The 25065-nt window shown below is 36.8% G+C and overlaps 2 protein-coding genes across 6 annotated transcripts in view; both read left to right on the top strand.

The window, feature by feature from the left end:
- On the top strand, nt 1-20058 carry BCLAF1 (BCL2-associated transcription factor 1). 5 transcript variants are annotated; one of them, XM_009882285.1, is made up of 13 exons: nt 1-143; nt 1182-1255; nt 3317-3440; nt 4324-5229; nt 7252-7398; nt 7513-7682; nt 10436-10541; nt 11471-11555; nt 12271-12446; nt 13598-13778; nt 17379-17525; nt 19260-19469; nt 19605-19912. In XM_009882285.1, exons 3-13 carry the CDS (start codon nt 3337-3339, stop codon nt 19608-19610), a joined length of 2238 nt encoding a protein of 745 aa, XP_009880587.1. In that variant the 5' UTR covers nt 1-143; nt 1182-1255; nt 3317-3336; the 3' UTR covers nt 19611-19912. The 5 variants fall into 5 exon arrangements, with proteins under 5 accessions (XP_009880587.1, XP_009880584.1, XP_009880588.1 ...); XM_009882282.1 differs by having other exon boundaries at nt 6727-7398; XM_009882286.1 differs by lacking the exon at nt 17379-17525 and having other exon boundaries at nt 19605-20058.
- A 2775-nt stretch (nt 20059-22833) lies between these two features.
- The window catches only part of MTFR2 (mitochondrial fission regulator 2), a 12041-nt gene continuing 9809 nt past the window's right edge, over nt 22834-25065 (top strand). The window contains exons 1-2 of the mRNA XM_009882329.1: nt 22834-22864; nt 24894-25042. Coding sequence (XP_009880631.1) covers nt 22834-22864; nt 24894-25042 — 180 coding nt within the window. The remainder of the gene's footprint in view (nt 22865-24893; nt 25043-25065) is intronic.

Raw genomic sequence — 25065 nt, 5'->3', positions numbered from 1 at the left:
CTAGACAAGATCTGAAATGGTCCGATACACTACTGTGCTCCTTCAGAGACTCATGGTTGCTGATGATGAGAAGTAAAAACTTAATCTTATTAAAGCATATGTTTTGTAGAAATTGGAAATATCTTGGTCACTACTAGTGAATGGTAAGTGGACTTTTGAAAGCAGTGTTTATGAACACAAGTGCTACATTTCTTCTTTTAGATGAAGAAAACATTGAAAAAAATTTGTGAACAAGTGTGAAAGGGTCATTTAGGCGCAAAGGATATCTTATGGCTTTGGCATTAATGAATAAATTGTTGAGATGCAGAATTTCTGGGAGATCTGTCCCATCTGTATTGAATTAGACAAAATTCTGAGTTGCTTGAGTGTTGAGTGCTTAATGTTGAGACAGACTAGAAATGTATAGTGTCTTAAGGCTTTGAGGTAATTAAAAGTTGAGGCCAGTGAAAAGTTTGTATTTCTGAGACTGATTTCATTATTACAATTATGCTTTGTTTCTGTATGTCTGCTTATTCTTAAAGATTATGTGGTTATTTAGATAAACTTGTACATGTATGCATTTTAAACAAGAAGGTCTAACAGAGTAATGCTTGTGTAAATGTTGCAGAGAAACCTAAAGAAAACTTTCACTGTTGTCCTAAGTCCTCATCCCAATTTTTTTTTCAAAAAAGATGGCTCCAGTTAAGTGCAAAGCCGTATGTTAGAGTTGAAACTGGTCTAGCAGTTTGCCACTGTCCTTTTTGCCTCCTCCTCTTGGATGCATGTTCTTCTTTTCCACCATAATCCAGCTCTGGCATTTTTTCGTCCCCTCATTAAGCCAGTTTGATAACCTAGCTGTATGAAAGTGATTTTTGGGTATGAAGAGCCACTGAAGGACCTGAAGGGTGTCAGGGCTGTTGTGAAGGTGATGATAGCGCGCTATACAGCCCTGTAAGCAAAGCTGAAGGAGGAATGCTCATGTATGGAAGGGGAGCTGGATTTGCCCCTTGTCAGTGGCTAGCTCTTGAGCTGCTCCAGTCTTAACATCCAGCTTCACTGAATGCAAGAGTAAATTTGCCATTTTTTATGTGTTATCTCTTCATGATAAACAGAGTAATGTTTGAACCCATTTAAACAAAAGGTATTACCTGGCCTTTAGTAAAAGTTCATGTCTTTGACAGTCTTTTTCTTCTCTTCTGTAGGGATTGGTATTGCTGAAAGCACAAATAGAGAGTTTTGAAATAAGTACTTCGTTGGCACCAACTGACAGTTTGAGGTAAGATTAACTTAATTCTATTTTTAAATGTTCTGATTGAACCCAACCATTTAAAATGAAAATTGATTTTGTTTTCCTGAAATCATGCTTGCAATAAGAAATTAAAATAAAGAAAACTTTCTGAAATTAGTGTCTGTCTTGTAAAGGTCAGCTGTTGTGCAGTGTATACTTGTGTGTAGAACACAAATGTATAAATGCTATTGTTGAATACAGATTTCCTTTAAAGCTGAGATTGGGTTGTATTATAAAGTTATTGTGCATCTGAAGCTGGGTCTGAAAAGTATTTAATAGCAAAAACACCAGTCTTTTTTCCTGTCACTTTTGGAAAATTGGTATGCTTCATGTCTTGCAACAGTTTAAAAACTCTAAATTTATGTTGCCTATGAGTAGACAAGCATAAGCGTTTCTAAGCCATTTTCTGTGAGTTTAATTGAACACAATGAATTAGAAATCATCTTCTGAGTATAGGTTATGTAAATTTGCTTTTTAATGGAAGGAGCTAATAAAAGACAGCATTCAACATTATTTTTCAAGGTAAATAATTTTTTCTTCATTAAATGGAAAGCTAGTTTAGGTTAAAATTATTTTTTTGCTGTGTTAGTTTCGGATGAGGTTACGTCTGTTTGGGGCCATGAAGATTCTTGTGCTGCTGTGGTGGGGAAACTCATATGGGGCAGGAGGGACTAGCTGATAATGGAAAAATTGGTCTGCTGTATTCTTTTGGGTTTGCTTATATGTATCTAAAATTTCTGACTTTTTTTTTAACTTTAAATTAAGCTCTATTGCTGTTTATTTGTCTTTACATAATTGAAATATCACCCAGGTAACAAGAAAGATTATATAAAGTACCTTGTGACATAAAGTGCTTGTTGTGTTGAGCTTTTATTTTCAGTACAGTAATTTTAGGCTTTCATGCTTGTTTGCAATACAAAAGGTGAATGTTTGTTTTTTCTATTTTTGTTTTAATTAATATTAAACAATGATGATGAGGTATACTGAGCATACAAAGGCCTAAAAATGTGTAGTTACTTACCCACAGTTTATATTCAGCTTGTCTAATGTGACTTTTTTTTTTTTTTTAAAGCTGAGCAATTTCAAAAGAAAATGGTAATGGGTCAGAGTTTTTATTAATTAAATTGGGGATTTTTAGCCACTGATCTGAAAAGAAAAGGAAAAGGTGTGTATTTTTTTTATGGTTAGCACTAATGAATTCTATATATTTATTATGACTGTACATAAGAAAAATGATACTTATATACGAGTTTCTTTTAGGATTCATTGCTTTATAATCAATTGTAGTTTTCATAGCTTAATTTCAGCTGAAAAACGTTGAATTCTGTTGCAAGCCATATTATTTAACTAGTTGTTAAAATCTTTGTTGGCCATGCATTTTACATGTCGTTTAAAAAGCTACGTTAACCTAAAAAGATGCAGGGTGGGCATATTGACCAGTGGAAAATCGGATCAGAGTGATTAGCTTTAGTACATGTGTTTAAAAGAAATAATACCCCTGGCTCAAACCAACAACTGCTGGACAGAATACTTCGGGGCTTTTTCTTTGCTTATGTAAAAGGTACATTGTAGGTGACTATAAAGACCTTCCAGAGAAGGATTGCTGCATTGGAAATGCAAGGAAATGATAAAACACACAAATAGCAAGAACTTTGTTTTAAAATATATTAAAACATGTAATTATCCAGACTCATATATCTCTTGCCTTAATTTGCAGAAAAGTTTTTTCTGTTGCTTCCTCTCTCGGTCTACAGGATCAGTTTGCCATTAAATCTGGAAAACCTTTTGCTGTTATACTTTTATCTTCTCAGACAAATTGCGTGCACTGTAGCTATGTTAAATTCTTTAAAATGTGGTTGAGGTTTTAATTTACTAATAAATGTACTCATATTGTCTTCAAAGTTCTTTTGTTTAGGAAATGCTATACCTCTTTCTAATATTCTCATTTTAGCATATAAAAATATTGTTCATTTATATGATTTACATGGATTCTAAATAGTCGCTTCTTTTTTTTTCCCCCCTCCCCTCATTGCTTTTCCTTTTGGGAAGGAGTATATCTACTGGGAAAAATGGGTCGATCTAACTCTAGATCGCACTCTTCAAGATCAAAGTCCAGATCTCAGTCCAGCTCTAGGTCAAGATCCAGATCACATTCTAGAAAAAAGAGATACAGGTAAATGGATGTCTTAACTGCGTGAAAAGTTGGTGTAATGTATTAACTTTTGTCTGGAAATTATTTTTCACTTGTGTGATGCTGTGGCAAAAGTGAGCCTCGGATCTTATTTCATTTTAGGCAGTAGGTAAATTCTACTTTGAATGTAATTTCTGTTACTTTGGTTGTTTAATACTTGGCTGTTTTTCTCTTGTCTCGTATCTCAAGATAATTTCAGAATGCTAATGGTTCTTGATGATTTGTGGCTTGTTTGATTCTCCACTTCCCCTTCACATGATGTTTTCATTGTCCAGTCTCTTTCTTGTGATTTGTTCTGTATTTCTCATGCAGCTTTTCAGATCTGGAGTAACTTAAGGCTTCAGCAGATAAGCTTTGCTGTATCTTGTCTTCTCAGTTGCCTCCAGCCTTTTCCTCGTCTTCCTTACTAGGGGACATTACCATCTCCCATAAAACAAGTGGTTGAATTGAATGTTTACTGCCTCATCAGCTGCTGTCCGCAGGCTGACACATTAAACTGGGGGGTCATGTAACTTCATGTTTCAGGCTGTGAACCGTGTTGGCTGAGGAGCTGAATGGCATGCTCTAGAGTGGTGATAATCTCTAATAAAATGGCAGGGCAGGCCACTGAGGGTGGTAATGTCTTAATCATGTGATGCTGAAGTCTAAGTTCCACAGCCCTTAGGAGTATAGACATGTTTATTATAATCCTTTGAGACAGAAATAATAAATAAAGATAGATTGTAGAAGTTAATTTTTTAAGACTGTCAGTCCTTTGCTGTTCTGCCTGCATTTGAGAAATCTAGCTTTTAGTGTCAAGGCACTTTTTTTTTTTTTTCTTTAATTCTCCAATTGTCAAATGTTAATGTTTGCTTTTTAATTTTAGTTCTAGGTCTCGGTCAAGGACATATTCACGATCTCGCAGCAGGGATCGTGTTTATTCTAGAGATTATCGCAGAGATTACAGGAATAATAGAGGAATGAGACGTCCCTATGGTTACAGAGGAAGAGGTAGAGGGTATTATCAAGGAGGAGGTGGTAGATACCATCGTGGAGGTTATAGGCCTGTCTGGAACCGAAGACACTCCCGAAGCCCTAGGCGTGGCCGTTCACGTTCCAGAAGTCCAAAACGAAGGTCTGTGTCTTCCCAGAGGTCCCGGAGCAGATCTCGTCGATCTTACAGATCTTCCAGGTCCCCAAGGTCCTCTTCATCTCGTTCTTCATCCCCATACAGCAAATCACCTGTCTCTTCCAAAAGACGTGCGTCTCTGGAAAAGCAGGCAAAGAAAACTGAAGGGGCTCCTTTGCAAGATAGCCCTTTGAAAAATAAATCACAAGATGAACAGAAAGATACATTTGAACATGACCCATCAGAGTCTCTTGACGATTTTAACAAATCATCAGCAGCTTCTGGCGACATTTGGCCTGGCCTTTCAGCGTATGATAACAGTCCAAGGTCACCCCATAGTCCTTCTATTGCCACCCCACCTAGTCAGAGTTCATCTTGCTCTGATGCCCCTTTGCTTAGTACAGCCCATTCAGCAAAGGACACACCTCAACATTCCCATTCCATTCAGCATAGTCCTGAGAGGTCTGGCTCTGGTTCTCTTGGAAATGGTTCTAGCCGTTATAGTCCTTCTCAGAATAGCCCATTGCATCACATCCCTTCAAGGAGAAGCCCTGCAAAGACAATCCCATCACAGAGCACTCCCCGTGAGGAGGCTAGAGTGCGGTCATTTTATCCTGAGGGTGGCGAACAGGAAACTGCAAAAGGTGGAAAGTTTATGAAAAGGTAAGAATTAAATTAGAAGCGTAATGTTGCCTTTTAAAATGCTGTCTGCTATAGAGTTTTGACAAGATCATCGCTATGCTTTGAAAAATGCAATATGGAATACTACGGAGTAAACATTACTAATTTTAGTCAGGTTGGAACTGAGCTTGAAATACATGCCTTTTCCTCCTAAGATGCTTCAGGTTTTTTGCCATTGGCTAGTAGAGATAGGGACGTGTATCCTTGAGGAAAATTGGTTTGTGCTTTTCCAGTACAGTGTATTTTCTTATACTCCATTTACTGTTAAGAAAAAACATAATTGGAATAGTGCATCAGACTCACTTGTTTGATAGTGGATTCTGTTAAAGTATTTTGAAATTTTAAGATTTGATTTATTTTGAAATGCAAATCTTCTGGAAGTCTAAAAATGCAGATGTTGTACAATTATACTTTTGTTGACATAAACAGCGTCCATTGCTAATTGTGTGGTGCAATATGACAACTCTGATGCCTTCACTTGCATTACATATAAAAGAGGGTAGGTCTTGGTATTCTTGGAACATAATTCTATTGATGTGAAGGACAGCATATTTAAAGTTCAATGTGTATTTTCCAATTAACATCAAATTCTTAAATTTGCTCTTCAAATGTTTGATATAGTAGTAATTTTTAAAAGTTGCAAAAATCTTACTGACGTTAGACTGTTGCTTTCTAATGTGACTTGTACTTCAGTGGATTTCTTACCAAATGAGTTACAGAGCAAAGCTGTGACTATGCTATATAGGTTTGACTTTTAAATTAATTTGTCCAGTCAGTGATTTATCATGTAAAAAATACACTACTTAAAAGATTAAAAATATGACTTCCCCCGGGTGAGATGTGTTAGAGTTGATGAACGTGTTAGGACCTATGTGAAAATAGTGTATAGATAAGGCAGTGGCTGAAATAATTAATTGGTGAGTGTGTTTCTGTGTTTAGGAGAGCTGCCTTCTAAAGGTTACCTGCTTGTACACAATATAGTGAATGCATTAAGACTGTGTCAGATTTTGGAATTCCCTTAGAAATGTGCAGGATCTTGAAAACCATTGACTTTTTTTTTTTTTGATGGTGCTCCTCTAATTTTTTCACTTAAAGAAGTAAAAAAAAAAAAAAAATAAATTGTAGTTTGAATTATCAAATTTCATTTGGATTTGATGGAAAAAATGACGGGTGTAAGAGAATGTGAAACTGGATACCAATTAAGAAAGAACGAACAAACAAACCACTAGCTTTTTTATAAACTCAAGTAGAGAATTTCTAGGTATTCTACAGAAAGGCATTATATTCTTCAGATGACTTCAGTAGTACATAAATGACAGTGGGCACAGTGTTAATGGTGTACGAAGTGTTGCATGCTAAAGTTGAATTGCTCAGAGGAATGTATTTTCTTCATGGTGTGGAATTGACACAAAAGAGGAATGCAAGTGAACTGGAATGAATGCAATCCAGAGTTACCAGTCTCTTCTTTGCTATCCACAGGTACACAGATGAAGAGTCTAGAGTATACCTGCTTGATAGGGGTAATACCAGGGAGAAGGAGGCCCAGAAGGAGAGAGGATCAGAAAAAGGGAGGACAGAGGGAGAAAGGGAATGGGAGGAACAGGAAACTTTAGATTTTTTCGTTGATAAAGAGACTGGGAAAGAAAAATTTAATGACTCTGAAGGGGAGGACACAGAGGAGACAGAGGATTACAGACAGTTCAGAAAGTCTGTCCTGGCAGATCAGGGTAAAAATTTTCCTACTGCATCTCACCGGAATGCTGAGGAGGAAGGAACCAAATACAAATCTAAAATATCAATCAAGGGCAATAGAGAGAGCGATGGATTTAGAGATGAGAAAAGTTATAAGCTTAAAGAGACTGGCTATGTAGTGGAAAGGCCTAGTGCAACAAAAGATAAGCACAAGGAAGAAGACAAGAGTTCTGAGAGACTAATGATGAAGAAAGAAACTCAGTCACCTGAGCAGGTAAAGTCTGAAAAGCTCAAAGAACTCTTTGATTACAGTCCCCCTCTACACAAGAATCTGGATGCGAGAGAAAAGTCCACCTTCAGAGAGGAGAGCCCACTTAGGATCAAAATGATAGCCAGTGACTCCCATCGTCCTGAAGTTAAACTCAAAATGGCACCAGTACCTCTTGATGATTCCAATAGGTAAATTATGCCACTTTTACAGTGTGGTTCTCCAACTTCCTGCAGTGTCATTCATCTTTATTTAAACTGGTGGTTTCTTTTTGTGTGTCTTTTTTTGTTGTTGATGCATTTTAGACCTGCTTCCTTGACTAAAGACAGGCTGCTTGCTAGCACACTTGTCCATTCCGTCAAGAAGGAGCAAGAGTTCCGATCCATCTTTGACCACATTAAGTTGCCACAGGCCAGCAAAAGCACGTCAGAGTCATTTATTCAGCACATTGTGTCCTTGGTTCATCATGTCAAAGGTATGTATTCAGTTTATCGTACCGAATACACATCTGACAACTTCATTTAAGCCTGTTTGCTTCTCTAGTACAGGAATATTTCAGCCCTTTTAATGTTGATTTAGTCAGACTTTCTTCCTTTTGAGATACACATAAAAATAATTAGAAAAATAATAGTCACAAAAGCTAGAATCAAAAAAAAACCCAAGCATTGTGGAGCATAATAGCAGTTATACTGTGTTTCTGGATAAATTTTTGAGCCTAAGTAGCATATAAAGCTTTAATTTTTCAATGTAGTTTAAACATACTGCATTGCTCAATCTTTTCTTATTTAGTTTTATTTTAATGGCTCTAACATACAATTTTATAGTAAGTTGTGCAGTGTGGGTTGACAGGTCTCCTTTGCACTGTAAATACAATTGCATTCCTTCTGCAGTGCCCCAGAGCTCATTTCCAGGTTCTTATTAGAAGAGGTTTTGGTTTTTTTCCTCAGAATAATAAGATTTAAGAAAAATTGTGTTCTAAATGATACTAAATACACTGTGGTATTTAATTTTATTCCTGTTTGACAGTATTGTAGTGCTGGAGCCAGGAGTTTCACTTACAGGAACTTGGCAGCAGCTAAATAACCCTCCATTAGATTAATGATACACTAATTAGTTTCTGATTTAATAGTAGTGGCTGTTGCTTACTATAAACACCCCAAAAACCAACCAACCAACAGGCAAAATAACCCCTAAAATAAAAAACCACCAAAACACAAACACAAACCATCAAAATGGATGTATTTCATTTAGGTCACAGGTCCTGTCAAAGTTTTCTGATTGGAAAAATAGATTATTGCTTAAAATCCCGTCAGGCTATCTGGCAAGTTCTTTAAATGCTTTTTTTCCCCATAGCATTTACTTTATTTCACTGGGCTCTTGTGGTCTTCTTGTGCTTAATTTACTGAGATAATATGGAGGAATTTGCTAGTGAAAATAATGTTGCTGTATCATCATACAAAGAGGGAATGTGGAAATGCTTAATTAGGTGACCAATTTCAGTCTATCTGTCTGTAAGTGTTGTTCTTTGTAAAGCTTTAGCTTCTAAAATTGCAAAGATTTGCGTGCTAGAAGTATGTGCTAGGGTTCCCTTAAAAGTCTTTATTTTGTTGGCAGAATTCAGATTACTAAGGCCAAATGATTTCCTGCATTTTGAATTACTCATAAAGAAGAAAGTAATAGCCAACAATAATAGATTATGATAATGTATTAGATTAAAAAAAAATCTTATTGGGACAACTGTTTAGAGTATAATGATCTTTGTTGTGAAAATATCTATTTTATTGATATGTAAAGAGATTTAAGGCTCTATCCAATGAGAGCTTCTGTAAGTTTTTGCTTATATGGTACATATGTAGGCTGTAGGTGAAATAATATTCCTGAAACTCTCACATGTTGATCACAGAATAGACTGTTTTTCTGTAAACTTTTGTATGTTAAACAAGTACCTGGTAAATGTAACAGTTTAGCAGCCTATCTGGTCACGTTATTAGAATATGTACAGTTATGGTTGTTTATGAAAGCAGAACCTCTCTTTAAGTTTCAAATTTACTGTGGTCTGTGATCAGATTTTAGTAACTTTTGACAAATTGAAGTTATGTTCATTATTGGTGTGATGCGACCAGTCTGAACAGCTCTTTATTAATGTAGAGCTGAAAATGCCCAGTGATGTTTTCTTTTTCATTGTAACTAGGTCCTGGAATGTGTTTTGAAATGGCAAAATCCATGTTACAAAAGTAAAATAGCTGTTGAAAGATACAGATGCCAAACAGGCAAAGTTGAACCTTCTGTCTTCCTGGCAAAAATGGCATAAAAACAGAGTTGCTAGCTCAAATTCCTGTGTTTGATGGAATTATGATTGAGGCACTACCCTTGTAGTGGCCGTTTCAAGTTTTAATGGTTGGTTATGAGACAAATACTGGATGCCGGGCGGTAAGTTGATACAGATGTATGTTGACCTGTTAAGCAGATAGCTTGCTTCATATGTAACATTTCATAGCTCATGACTTTATGTATTTCTATATTACATTTAAACACATTTGTTGAGCTGGTTTAAAAACTGAGTTTTGCTGTTGCTAATTTAACTGTCTCTGAAGGAAAGAGAAACTTTGTCAGAGAAGTTGTCAAGTTTGCCAAGATGCCAGATGCTTAAATGAATTTATTTATATATAGGTTTGTTAATTGTCTTGGATTGTTTATCATCACAACTTCAAATCAAGAAATTGTATTCCTTTAAGAAATGACTTGTTAGGTCATTCATGTAGTTATTGAAGCGTACATTACTTAAGTGTTTTCACTGAATTAACTCTTATTTTAAATTAAAGATGAGATGAATAGTGAAATGTGCTTATTGTGAGTATTCATGACTCAAAGTAACTTCACTTTCTCTTACGGGCAAAGTATAAAATAACTGTTAAGAAATTGCTCCTTTCTCTTTCATTAGAGGAGAACGTAATTGAAAATGAGCAAGTCCAATCAGTAAATGATGCTTGAATTAGATGTAATACAGTCATGGCATAGCTATAAGTAGACTTGCGTGATGCTGTGCACTGTTACTTTGTTTGGGTTACAGAATGTGTAAAAGTAGGGAAAACACCACATTTGCTTGTCCTGATAGATTTATTGAAAATACTGTGTTTTTTGCCTGCTACTTGCCTTTCTGTCAGGAGTAAAATACCTGTCAGTTGAATTAAACTAATGAAACAGTGTTTTTTCTATTGTAACCAACAGAGCAATACTTCAAGTCAGCTGGAATGACCCTAAATGAGAGGTTCACTGCATATCAAAAAGCTACTGAAGAACACTGCACCCGGCAAAAGAGCCCAGAAATACATAGGTATATGTTAACTGCATATGTACATGCTTTGTGTTTCAAATAATGTCTGCTAATATTTCTTTTGAGAACCCAAAATGTTTTTTCTGATCTGTATGGAGTAATCTGTCAATTTCTGTGTAAATACAAAACACCAAAAAACCCTACCAAAACCCTGTCCGGTAAAAGAGAACTCATCTGAGCCAAGTCCGGCTTCATCTGTGGCTTTGTAGCAGATGTCTTCTCTACCTTTGTATCTCATTTGGGATATGTTTACTTTTCTCACATGCAGTGCTCAAATATTGAAGGGCATATGTCTTGAAGATGAAAAGCAGCCCTGTACATGCATCTTTATTCTTCAGAGTGAAATGTTCCATCTCATACTACTTTAGTTTTTGTGTGTGTTAATTTACAGCAGTTTTTTTCAAGTCTGAGAGGCTGAAAGGTAAGAAGGTAGGCATGCAGATGTTGTTTCTGATCATGTGCTATAATTTTATGATGCAGTATACTACATTTGTGTTGCATGTGAGGATATATTATCTCCATATTCAGTATCCAACTTTGTAAGTTTTCTTAACTGTTAAGTATTTTTGGCTTTATAGTATCTATCATAGTGTTGATGATTTCTTGGGGGGGTGGATTTCCAACTGGCTACGTATACTGATCTTTTGAAATAGCTCATTAAATGTTTTTTGTATCTTCAAAGCTGTTCAAAATGTGAAAAATCAAACTACCTGTTTTCTGTATTTGTGTTTTTAGCATACTTCACACAGAACAGAACCAAGGTTTCTAATTTTCAGTCTGCTTTTGTGTCAAGATGGTGGGGTTTTATATGCAAAAAGTTTGTTCCACTGCAAAAATGCCTTTCTCAGTTTTCCGTTGAAAAGAAATGTCTAAGGCCATTAACAGTCACATACACATATGGCAAGACACTGCTTTTATTTTGCGTTTAGGAGGATTGACATCTCTCCAAGTACCCTGAGGAAGCATACCCGTTTATCAGGTGAAGAGAGAGTCTTTAAAGAAGAAAGTCAAAAAGTAGGTTCTAAGTAAATGTCTATCTATATTTCTAAACTTAATTTATTGTGTTTCTCTTTAAATCTGAACTTCAAATTTGTTTATAAAAGTACAACAACAATTTATATTCATTGTATCTGGTGTACTTGCATTTAGAACAGTGGGGGGGGGGGTTTCCTGAAAAAAACCCATGTTACCAAGAAGCCAATTTATGTAGCATGATTTTGCTATATTGATAACATGGCATCTAAGGTCAAGTCTTCTCCCACCCTTCCTTTCTTCTTGGACATTTCTTGACCAGTTTTGTGGTACTAAGCTGCCCAAGGACAAAGAATGGAAGGTGGGGGTGAGGGGAAGGTACTGAGGTGGTCAGTGAGTAGTATGGTTGAATTATAAAGGCACTTGTGCTCAGTTAAAAGCAATTCACCAGAAGAAAGAACATCCTTCCAGACAATGGATTGTGGTCTGTCTGCATCAAAATATAGATATCCCATTGGCTTGATGGGAATGCTTGTTTGAAACTGAAGTTCTTAGCTGTTACTTTTTTTAGATCTAGCCATTGCGTGTAAAGGGCATTCACTGAAAGTCAATTTGTGTGCTGAAGAGTTTGTTGAAAAATAGGTGAATTCTGTCTCGTTTTTTTTGAAAATTGATGCACATCTTGCCTTCTCATTCAGATTTCTTTTCTGGATTTTTTATTTCAAAATTTTGTTCCAAAATATATATTTGTTTACAGGGAGATAAAAAATTAAGGTGCGATTCTGCTGATCTTCGGCATGACATTGACCGACGTAGAAAAGAGCGAAGTAAAGAGCGAGGAGACTCAAAGGGTTCCAGGGAATCCAGTGGGTCAAGAAAGCAGGAGAAAACTCCAAAAGATTACAAGGATTACAAATCTTACAAAGATGACAGGTAAATATTTCAAGTCCCTATATAGGTTTTTACCTTCTAATTAGTCTTTGTAATTGTAAGCTTAATTGCTTTCAATTTTCAATGTATAACGGAACATTTAAATTTAAACAATTAAAATTATTTGTTTTACAGCAAATATGTATTATCTGTCTTTTACACGGCTTATGGTGGATGAGGACAAAAACTTTGGAATAGCAAGCTAACACTGAAAAAAAAAATGACAAATTAATCTGTCCTATTATCCAGGCTACATCAGGAGGTTGGACTTCAATGCAGTACATTTCTATAAACAGTTTGTGTAAGAACTTTGGTTCGTTATGCTTGATTCCGCACTTTTTCAACTCATAACACCCAGAGTATGAGAATCTTACTGATATTTAGGTTTTAACATGGGTGAGAAGGGGAGTTTTAATTTTTGTCTAAAGCCAGTGGGCTGTTTTTAAGAAAAAAAAAAGTTAGCATGTCTCAGTGGATACTGTGTAGCAGTGGTAAGAATTACTTCAGGTATGACCTTCCTTTGAATAGTATATTAAAATCTTGTAAATCGGGTCAAATTAGTACCACTGTGGGATTACTAAAAGTCTTGCTGTAGGAATTTTTTTTCCCTGCTTTGTACTGGATATACAATGAATTTATACTTACGCTTCCTGTTTCCCATTTACTTTCTGACTTTGGTATCCACGTTACCTTCCACTGGCTAATTCCATACAGCCATCTACGTAGGGAAGCCCACACTGTATCTTCTCAACAGTGTGCAAACTGAACTATGTAAAGTTACTGTAAAACTATGCCTTGGGGGTTTTCTTCACTTTGATTTCTGTTTTTCTGCCTCCAAAGAAAGGCAGATCTTAAAAATAACAGAATCTCTTCATGGCATCAAAACCTTGAAGAACTGTATTTGCAGTTTGCAGACTGCTGCTTTCCAACTCACTAGCAGTAATATACATTTAGTGCATTTAAATGTGTAAGAGGAGGCTGGAAAGTGGAACTATACTTCACCTTAACATCTGAAATACGTAATGTGTATGTGATTTTATAACCAGAAGGGGGATAGTTTTTCATAAAATATAAAGAGACCCCTTTTAGTATAGCATGTAACAGACTATCTAGTACTTTTGAAATAGCACACAGTGTATATTTTTATTTTTCAGCAAACAAAAAAGAGATCAAGACCGTGCTAGGTCCTCCCCATCTTCTTCCCCATCCTCTTCCTCATCCAGTTCTCGAGAAGAAAAGGATTGCAAGAAAGAAAGAGATGAAGAGTTCAAAACCCACCATGAACAGAAGGAATACTCTGGTTTTGCAGGAGTCAGCAGGCCAAGAGGCACCTTTGTAAGTTGCTGTCTTATTCTTCCCCCATATTATGAATGCTTTGCCAATAGTAATAGTATAACAAATAAAACGAGGAAGTGTTGCAGTGATTAATGTTAAGCAAGACTTCTTTCATAATAGTGATTCTTGAATTCTTTAATGTTATGTTCCAAACCTGAAAAGTTGTTTTATTCCCAGCACTACCCAATAGCAGTTAATTGGTGTGTAAATACCATGCGTTAGCATGCCATTAAGAGACCCTAGCGAAAAGGTGGGGAAAAAGGATTTCTTGTTTATTCCTTGCTCTTTTGTAATTGTGCTGTTCCCTAACAGGATCTGAAAATTTAACTTTCTGTAAAGATTAAACCGTGTGGTCTGTTACCTCAGGTCCCTGCAGGTTCTGTTTTTCCGTGTTATTTTCAGTTTGGTTTTGCCCTCCTTTGTGTGTGATGTCTGCAACTTGTTAAATAGAGAATGGAACATAATCAAAAATATACCCGAACCTTAAAACAGCTGTATTGAGGAGAGGAGATGGTATACTTGTTATTTTTCAGTGTTTCTTTGGCCTGAACTAGCCACAGTGAGCATGAAAGCTCACTAATTTACTTCTGGAATGTGTTTTAGCATTGTGATTTGGAAAGTGACATATTGAACACTATAGTCTTCAGAAAAATTTTAAAGTTAAAGATTGCATGTTAATATAATTACTGATAATTACTGTTAATATAATTACTAATTGGGAAATGTGGAAACATTAGGAAAGATTAGGAATTGGTAAAGGAGGCCTTGAAAAGATAAGGAACGCTTTAAAAAAGAAAAAACAAACCCAAACCACAGCAAACCAAAAAAACCCAACCAAAACCAAACCAACAACCCCCCCCCCCCCAAAAAAAGTTCTTTGTTTGGGTGAGGACAAAAAATCAAGTAGACTTACATAATGGGTAGGAGTAATTTCATACTTTCACAATTATTCCTTCATGTGGCCTGTAATTAAGACTAATGCTAAAAGGCATTGTTTGGTATAAATGTACATTGATTTGTTTGTAGTAGTGTAAAAGAAGTTTTGAATTACTACATGGGGGTGTCTGAAATGCATGTGGGATGTGCAATGCTTACGGTTTGAATCTTCCATCTAAAAACTGTAGCTACTGAGAAGAAAACTCAAAGCTCAAAATTTCTGACACTAAAAATGCATCATTTCATCCTTTCTTTCTTTTTAATAGAACTATAATAATAAATAGCTGTGTGGCATAGATGTATAAACCCTTGGATGATGTAGGCATCAAATATGACAATATCAGTACAATTTCTAGCTGTATAAGCTAGTGGCACTGAGTTAAAAGTAGAGCTTAAACCCCGCTCTCCTCTCAAAGAGAATCAGTTGAAGAAAGCTCATAATTGGTGGATGCCTTACTGCTTTATAGAATCAGAGTGTACATGTCGTGAAAGAGATGCTACTTACATGAAATTTAGGTAGATGTGAATTGAAAACTTAATAGACTAACTTAACTACTGGTGACTGCCATTTCTGACTATGCAGTAATAACTAATGTTCCCTAATGATGCACACGATCACATAAAGGCTTGTTTACCAAAGTGTGTCTGAATAGGATAATCTAAATAGGCCAACCTGTTGACTCAGATCTTCTTTTTAGGGATACAGTTTGGATAATACTGAAACATACAGGCTGGCTAGCGTAGGAATGTCTTTGTAATTCAGGTTAATAGTGGCTGCATTCCAGTAAATACTGCTTTGCTTTTGGAGTAAATAAAAAATTTTGGTTGTGAATCCTCCCCAAAGCAGGAAGCCTTGATACACTGGGAGAACATAGCTTGCTGGATAGGGGACACTTTAAGCTAAGCTGTCAATTTCGTGTCAAATCAGCAATGATTTTTCACTAACACATGCTGATAGACTATAATATTTAATTCTAGGCTTCTTGTACATAAACACCATGAATAGTTTTGAAGTAGGAGCACAGAAATAAGGATAAGTAGAATCTTTTAATGGCACTGTCATTAGTATTCAGCTCCTAAAGAATTCTGTGTAACAGTTCTGTTTAAAAGGAGTTTTCTCTTCCTATAGAAAATGTACTCTGTCTCTTTTGTGATGCTCTTTGCAGTAAGTAACCCCATAAATGTAACGCCATAGTAGATTTCACCTTCTTTATTTCTTTGCCTGAAAGGTGACCTGGAGAAGGTGGGACGACTTAATACGGAGTGGAGGAAAGCTCTAGATATTTTTCTTAAAGGGAATCTGATCACAGGACCTAATACCAGGAAATGCTGATCTCTCTCTCTTTTTTTTTTTTTTTTTCCTCCTCAATCCTGTCATCATTTTGTCTCTACATCCTTTTTTCCCCGCCACTGTGATACTGCTTGTTGTGCCCTAATTTTGTAAAGGTTTCAAAGCTATTGGAAACAAAGCATGTAGCATTTCCTCTCTTGTACAGTTTTCCTTAGGTGATGGTCTGTCACTGTTCAAGTAATTCTCCAAGCAATTCTTTCTCTCTTTTTTTTTTTTTTTTTGCCTACAGCATATTGGATAGGTCTTGGGAGCCTTTTACGGATTGTTTTTCAGTCTGTTTGATTTCAGAGTAGTTTCAAAACCAAAGTGCAGCATAAATTCTGCACTAGACACGTTGGAGCTTTGTGGAACTAAGTGTGCATAATACTCTTCTCTCGAGTTAGTTAATTATAATTTCATTTGTTAAAAGTAAGTAAGATCCATAAACATAGACCAAAAAAAAGTAATTTCCAGTGGTGTTTTTATGCAGAAGACCCAGTTCTGTGTTTTTAACTAGGCTGTTTATGGAAATCATGTTCTGTAGTAAGTGCAGTTTTTAGCAGTCCATCTTCCCAACCTAACCTTCCTTCTCCCCTTGAATGGAGGATATAAGCTCTTATTTAATGTTTTCTACAAGCTAAAAGTTTACGTATTAAGGGAACTTGTTGCTGTGAGACTTTTTAGCCTAACATTTTAAAATCCTGTTAATTCATTATAAAGAATATTTAAGACACCAATTTTCACTTCAAGCATTGCAGCTCTGTACAGTACGTATTGTTGATTTTTTCTGAGTAAAGAATTCACTCATTTGAAATTTGGCTTAAAGTACATTTCTGAATCTCAGTTAAAAATGGGTGACTAACACAAAGTGGATATGCTTATTTGAAAACTGCATTGTTTGTATGCATTCTAGAATAATTTTCTCCTAACTGATATGACCGACTCCCTAAATGACCTTTCTTTTCCCCCTGACATTTCTCTCCCTCTTTCAGTCTAGTTTTTCTGTTTGTTTTTGTCTGTGGACAGCTTCAGAAGCTTCTTCTGACCTTTTGTTGCAACACACTGGTTTACCAGCAGCCAAAGGAAATTTCTTTTTGGTGGTTGTGGGTGAATTTATGCCAAGAGCTTGAATGTGTTTCAATTAAGTTTTATAGAATCATTATTTCAAAGTGAATGCTTGACTATATTACTTAAGGTAATATGTGAATTTTAAAATGGTTTTACGCTTGCAGATACTGTAATTAAGCACAGAAAGAGCATTTTCAGTAATAGAGAACTTGAACTCTTCTTTGTGGTTTTATGTAAATGGATTAAATGTCATTTTGGTTAATCAGTTTCGAATTAGGGGCAGAGGAAGAGCCAGAGGAGTCTTTGCTGGAACAAATACTGGTCCCAGCAACTCAAATACTACTTTTCAGAAGAGACCGAAGGAAGAGGAATGGGATCCTGAATATACCCCAAAAAGCAAGAAATACTTCTTGGTGGGTGTGGAGAACTCGATATCTTATGCATGCTTTTGTTTTTTCAAATTTTCTACAAACGTAGAAGTAGCATGCATGTAGAGACAGGGATTTCAGTTATGTAACCATGAGAATATCAGAGTTGTCGTAGTGCCTGGTTCCGCTTCTCTTGCATCTTTATGCAGCAGGTTGGCAATAATTGAGGCCTGACACAGAATTCATCTCCAAAACTTTCATCAGTGAGTGGGGAAGAATGCAGACTCAGACTAAAATTATTAAAAACAAATTTTAAACCAAGAAGACTTGTGCTGTGTTTTCCTGAGATTTATGTCTGTATGGCATTTGAGCTTTGTCTTAGGTTTGTCTAGAAGTCTGCAAAAGTGGAAGATTAGGAACAGCTGACAGTATTTGTGGGTTATGTAGGCTGACTGTTATTGGCAGCCATTCTGTTCTTAGTTGAGTAGGGTAGTCATAAGAAAATCACCTTAGTTTTGATGCCTTTTTCCCACCTGGATTATGAAAGGAGATCTGTTGATATAACCACCCAGTAGGTAGTGTAGTATACTGAATATGTAGCCTCTGTTCCAGTTGATTTTCTTAACAATGCAAACTTCTAAGGATTTTGTTTCACTGTTGAAAAATGTTAGGTAGTGAAGATTAGATCTCCTATAGTATTACAGTTTCTCACAAATATTTTAACAGGTAATACAAGAAATAATGCAATCACAATTTGGATGTTTGTACAAGGAGTTCTCCTTCATCTCCCCACACATACATGAACTTTTCTGACCTATAAACATAAAGAGATGTGATCCTCTATTCATTAAGAAATTCTGTGATAGCTATAAGAAAACCTAACCATAGCTATTAAACTTTTTTCTCACCTCTAAAAACATTTTTTAGTAAAAAAGCCACCCCTTGACTATTCTTATAAAATGTAATTGTTAATAAACTGCTTTATATAGGTGTAGTATGTGTTTAATAGTTCAGATTTCTTTCCAAATCACAAGTAAAAAGTTGATGTTGAAGCAAGTGTACCTCACTCTTCTAAATATAAACCTTTTTCATATTAATAATTGTTTGTAGTGTTCATGCAGTGCATGAAATGGTTGTCAGAAAACTTTGTAACTACCAAACTATGTAAGGCTACATGTTTGGTAGCAAGATAGCAAACTTCAAGCTTATTAACCAGAAAAACTTAACTGTTGTTTGTTAATGTCATGTTTAATCAGTTAAAACTTCATTGGCCCTATGTTGCACACGTGAAGCAGAGTTTCTGAAAACTGCCTTCAATTACCTGTCCTTAATAAGTATAAAGAACTCTTATCTGTGCATTAAATTAAAAATAAAAAAAATCCTAGCACATTCCTAGAGCTTCTTCCTTTAATCAGTGATTACTGATATATTTTTTCCCCTCAGAACTAGTGAGTAATTCTTTCTTCTGACTGAAGTAACAGATAATGTACTTGTTACTCACAAACATTGGAGTAGACCCATAGCCGATAAGGGCTCATAAAACAATTTTATTGTTGTGGTTTTAGTTATATCAGCATGAATTGTAAGGATATACTGCATATTGTATTCTGTAGATTATGATCTGAACTTTTTAAAAGTTCTCTTAATTGTGTGTGGTTTAAGAGAACTGTGGGGTTTTTTTCTTCCTATGTATAGTATAAATTTGATGTAGAGTAGCAATACTTAAAGGGGTATATTTGAGAGGTGTTCTAACCTTATTCTTGTCTGGTATTATTGTAGCATGATGACAGAGACGACGGTGTGGATTATTGGGCCAAAAGAGGAAGAGGCCGTGGTACTTTCCAGCGTGGCAGAGGGCGTTTTAACTTCAAAAAGTCAGGTAGCAGTCCGAAGTGGACACATGACAAATATCAAGGGGATGGGATTGTGGAAGATGAAGAAGAAACGATTGAGAATAATGAAGAAAAGGACAGACGCAAAGAGGAAAAGGTAAACAGTTGAATGAATTGCAGATTAGACAGTTTGTGTTACAGTATTCAAGTAATTGTGTGTGTGGATCACTTAAAAAGGTTTTGGTGTTTGGTTATTAACAATTCACAACAAGACTCTTCTTTTTTTCCACAGGAATAACCCTGGAAGAAAGTTGTAGCTGAAAGAGCAGCTCTTGCACCACCCACACAACATTTTTAATATGTTTTTTTGTTGTCAAATGAATGTAAGCATTTTACTTAAATTTTACTGTTGGAAAGTAGTTTAGAGGGATTGTTTTTGTTTTAAGCCTTTAGAAAAAAAATCTTGATATAGTAAACTATGTTAATGATCGTACAGGTAGAAAGTAAAATATTTGTAACAACTTTTAAGAAATTTTACTGTTTGTTATATGCAGTGTAATTCTGCTTTGTCCAAATATATGGTCAAGTACAACTCTAAAAGTTTTGATTCTCCCCTATGTCTGTGTTTTATTCTGAAGTAAACTTACAGCTCTGCACACCTGAAATCTCGGAGCAGCATTTTTTATAAACTAATTACTACTTCTGTGTTGCCTTTTTGTAAGTGGTGTATTTAAGGGTCGTTACCCAGTCATAGTGTAAGTACAGACAGTTGTGCAAAATGCTGATTATGTGTTTGTTGGCAAGAATCACATTTATGTGGTGTGTCAGTAATAAACCCAGATTCATATTCCACCATGCTAGAAAGTACAGCAAGAATTTTGAGAGTGAAATTGTCACTCTTCTTTAGTAGCCTAAGAAATACATATGTGTATAAATACTCAAGTGAGTTTCAAGTGTATTATTTCCCTTCTGGAATGTGAGTTTTAGAAACCTATTTCCAAATCACTGGTGTTGGAAACTTTTAAACAGATCTGAAAACTGGAGTTCCCTCCCCCATCTCTGTAGAGTTAGTTGCAGAACTACGTACAACTAGCTTAATTCCCATAGCTTGTGTCTAGAACAGATCACTCGTGTTCTGAGTACCTAGCGATTTGCTTTGTCCTTAAAAGATGCTTCTCTTGTCAAGGGTTATTTAGTACAATTTTTAAGGTTTTATAAACCTAGGGTTTAAACTTGCTGCAAGAAAAATGTACTGTCCCTAAAGTATGAAGTACAAATGGCATTTTCAGGGCCACTAGCAGTTATAGTTTCAGCTTTCTGTTCATAGCTTAATCATCGACAGAACACTTTAGTTAAAAAACTGATGGCAGTATCAATCTAGCTTCTTTTTTATCAATTTTTGTTCCAGTTTGTTAGACTGCCTCTTATGTTCTTTGTGTGGACTTGCCTCACCAGATCTGTAATCTGGCAAGAGTAAGTCTTTAAATTTTTTATCACATTTACAGCCTTAAGTGAAATTGGAGTGGCGTGGGAACGGGAAAGAGACAAAAAAAAAAAACACCACAAAAATCCCTCGATAAGTAAAGCAAGTTATGTTAAAACCTGAATCAGTAAAGTTACTTCAGATGTACTAAACATATCTATAAAGTGTGAATTCTATTACGGTGCTCTGGAAGTACACTTCTTTAGTATTCCACTTTATACGATGTGTAAATGTAAAGTTACAACTCAATGGTAAAAGTTAAGTTAGCAAAACGTGCAAGAAATGTCTTTCTTTGACACTGATTTCTAAATAGGTGTGCTTCTAGTATTTTTGTAGCTAAAGTGCAGAAGGTAGTCTACAGTTGTTTTGGTTGGTTCGTTTGTTTGTTAAACTAACCCAACTTAGATTAGTAGTAGATACGCTGTTAACCTACAGAATGTTAAGGGTGACAGTAACATACTTGAATTACCAGAACAATTCTGACATGTCAAGAATACTTAGGTTTTCTTTCTCAGACTGCTATAGATGTATTAAATCTTAATGTTATATGGAGTTAATAGTTTGCCCCTTAGAATATAATTTCTTAAAAAAAAAAAAGGGGGTGGGGGTGGAGAAAAAGCTTTGGTAGAGGTGTTTGTGTTAAATACATATGTAATGTATGCCCTATTACTGGCTTTACTGTTAGGGAGTAGTTAACCATCTGCCTTATCCAAATTAAACACTAGAAGGCAGGAAAATGTAGTACTGTACCTTATCCTAAACGTATTTGAAGAAATTGTGTTTCAGATTGCACTTGTTTTCCAGCATCTGTGTAGAAAGGGAAATAAGATTAATACTTGCCCTCTAGTGGTAGTTACTGAAGGGCCATTCCTGCCTTGTGTTTGAGGAAGTTTAGGCAAACTGTGCCACTATTGCAAGATCTGCTTTTACTGGTACAATGCATCTTTTAATAGCTGTTTCAAATGTAAAACTGATTATTTCTTGGACATTTAGCAAAGTTCACGCAGACTTTCACAGAATCACAGAATGATAGGGGTTGGTAGAGACCTCTGGAGATCATCTAGTCCACCCCCCCTGCCAGAGCAGGGTCACCCACAGCAGGTTGCACAGGATGGTGTCCAGGCCCGTTTTGAATCTCTCCAGTGGGGGAGACTCCACAGCCTCTCTGGGCAGCCTGTTCCAGTGCTCTGCCACCCTCAAAGTAAAGAAGTTAGATGGAACTTCCTGTGTTCAAATTTGTGACTGTTACGTTTTGTCCTATCGCTGGACACCACTGAGAAAAGACTGGTCTCATCCTCCTGGCACCCTCCCTTTTAGTATTCATAAGCTTCAGTCTTGTTTTCTCCAGCCTAAAGAGACCCAAACCCCCTCAGCCTTTCCTCATAAGAAAGATGCTCCAGTCCCCTGATCATCTTTGTAGCCCTTTGTTGTACTGTCTCCAGCAGATCCGTGTCTTTCTTGAACTGGGGAGCCCAGAACTGGCCCCAGTACTTCAGATGTGACCTCACCAGGGCAGAGTAGAGGGGGAGGATAACCTCCCTCTACCTGCTGGCCACACTCTTCTTGATGCACCCCAGGATGCCATTGGCCTTCTTGGCCACCAGGGCACATTGCTGGCTCATGGTCATCCTGTTGTCCACCAGGACTCCCAGGTCCCTCTCCACAGAGCTGCTCTCCAGGAGGTCAGCCCCCAACCTTTACTGATACATGGGGTTATTCCTCCCCAGGTGCGTATTTGTGCATATTAAATCAGACGAAGCAAGAGAAGGAACAAAATAATTAACGTGGCAGCAGTGTCAAAGTCTGTCCCGATGAAGTTAAGTTTAACATCAGTCTGAAACTAGCAAATTCAGACCAAGATATACTTGAACTATCATAACCTTAGAACAGAGAATCTATATCACCTAGGTCAAGTTCAAAGTGGATTGTTGTGGTCTGTGTGTCATAAGGCCAAGGTAGTTCCTGCATGATGAGGCAGATATAAGTGTTCTGCTTCATTTGAATGTCCCAAGAAAATCTGGTAGAGATTGCTTCGATAATGGCGTTTGATCCTACAGACCTATCTATAGGTTAGATCATAAAAACATTTTTTTCATTATCCTTAATTTCAGTGTAATTTATTTAAAATGTCATTTGTTGACTACAGAAGGTATGGTGACAGCCATAAATCCATTTATTTAAAAAAAAATGCCTGAATTAAGATAATCTAGCCAAAGATGCAAGTTGCAGTCTATTGGAGATCTACAAGAAACAGAAACTACATGAGAGTTAAGTGTTGGGTTTTTATTTAAAATCCCAAACTAATGCTTCAGTACTTGGTGGTCCTTCAACTTGAATAGTGAATTTTCACTGTTGTGATAAAGAAAAACATGTTTTGATGTTATCATTAGGTGTTACTGAAGTAGTTGTTTGCCTGTTGTGAATGGAAGTTCAGTGCATTTTGCATTTCTCATGTTAGCAGGTAAAGACTATCATTGATGGATCTGTAGGAAAAAAATCCAGGCATTCTACTGGTCTAAAATATTTAACTACATTTTGAGTTTAGTAATTCATTCTGACTTGTTGCTCTCCAACGATGCAGTGCTTTCTGAATCTGCTTCATCTCTGCTTGGTGTGGTTATGAAGTTTGAAGTTATCCTGCAGTTCAGAGAAAACCAGACATTCATTTCAGTAGGGAAAAAACAACAACAAAAAAAGAAAATCTAATAGCTTTGCTGTTGGTCTAGACTCTGTGTACTCATTCAGTTTCTTGGTTTGAAATTAAATCTCACATCATCTTACCTCCCAGCAGCAATCAGGAGCATTATCGTAACAGTGGGCAGCTATGTATGATTAAAGCTTTCCTGTATTAGTTTTTGCTGTGCTGGTGCTTCAAGAGAAGAGCTGTTACCTTGCTTTGATTTACTTCAAAAAAAGAGGTAAAAGCTGCAGCATTAAGCCCTGCGTCACTTCTTGTTTCTTAAAGCTGGCCTTTCACAAAATCCTTTTTTTGAGGAGATCCTGCAGGTCCCATCTGCAGGTGTTCAGAGTTGTACTTGCCAACTTGGAGCATTTCTGTATGAGTTCCCAACTGTCACCTCCAGTTCCAAAGCAGCTTGTTACTGGTGGGCAGTCAGACTAAATCGTCTGGGTTTTGCTGTTGCTTTTGACTCTGCCTTTTCCTAGCTGTGTGTGGTTGTTCCTGTCCCATCGTGCCGACATTTCCCCCTCCTTAGTAAAAGGATGTTGGAGGAGTGGGTGAGAAGTACGTTTTGTTAAGGCAAGTACTGTTGTACAGTTTTTCAAAACATCCATTAAAAAGTCCTACCCTTCCCCTCTTCAAGCTTAAACCCTCCTAGGCCCCTAAAACAGCTTTATGCTGTTATGGCAGCTGGTGTCACCAGTACTGCTCCTCCTTTGTGCTTTCTTGGTCTTGGAGAATCAGTCCCCACCACAAGTTATGGATAATAGTAACCACAAGAAAAGGCGGTAACAGTTGCATTGCAACTAAGCGTTGCAGTTAGAGGATGTCTCTGTTCCTGAGACATACCTGTAAATGCAAATAAAGAAAATGTCTAATAATCCAATTTATCCTAATTTATTGAAAGCTTTGATTAAGTGAGTGTTGCTGGGAACAGTAGAATTAGGTATTTGTTGAAAGAATTCGTAGTTAAGAGCAGGTAACACAAACTGCATAGCAGAAGGAAAAATGTCCACGTTTCTTCTCTCTGAGTAGCAGCACTGTGTTATTTTGTTACGCTACCGGCTTTCTTGAAGGCTTCAGAGTTTCTTAAGCAAAACAGCAGAAATCTTGGCAAGCAAGATAAAAAACAGATAGCCTCTATTAAGAACAAGTACAGTATCCAAAGCCAGATGTCTGATTCTGGAGCGATCTCAGTTTGTTCAGGCAGCTGTCAGGTAATCGGCATTTTGGGGAGACTTGGTGTGTTGAAACTGCTGCTATCTTGCTGCTTAATCCTCTGAATCAACTTGCTAGAAGGACTGCAAACATCTCAATTCACTTTAGCTCCTTAGCATGGACCCCTCCCGAGCCCAGTCGCATCCTGTCGGCGGAGCGACTTTGTTCTGTTGAGGTGTACCGCGTTCTACTTACTGCAGTTTCATCTTCCCGCGAGCAGAACGACTCCCGTCGCTCCGCCCTATGGAATTGCCTCAGCGCCGTGTGCCCCGCACACCCCGACACGGCTCACTGCCAACCGCCCAGCAGTCCGGCTCCCCCACGGACGAGGTGCTGGCTTTCACTCAGGGCAATCACTGGCCCAGGAGCCCT

This window comes from Charadrius vociferus, unplaced genomic scaffold (genome assembly GCF_000708025.1).
Source record: "Charadrius vociferus isolate BGI_N301 unplaced genomic scaffold, ASM70802v2 scaffold13, whole genome shotgun sequence".
Lineage (NCBI taxonomy): Eukaryota > Metazoa > Chordata > Aves > Charadriiformes > Charadriidae > Charadrius > Charadrius vociferus.
The sequence above is the reverse complement of the archived record's forward strand: the minus strand, read 5'-3'. Positions and strand labels throughout refer to the sequence as shown.

What these genes read in the sequence shown, in the direction of transcription:
- BCLAF1 (XM_009882282.1), top strand. Translation starts at nt 3,337, where the DNA reads ATGGGTCGATCTAACTCTAGATCGCACTCTTCAAGATCAAAGTCCAGA. An exon ending in GGTGGAAAGTTTATGAAAAG is followed by an intron (nt 5,230 to 6,726) that starts GTAAGAATTAAA and finishes TGCTATCCACAG; the next exon opens with GTACACAGATGAAGAGTCTA. An exon ending in GCAGGCCAAGAGGCACCTTT is followed by an intron (nt 13,779 to 17,378) that starts GTAAGTTGCTGT and finishes TTGGTTAATCAG; the next exon opens with TTTCGAATTAGGGGCAGAGG.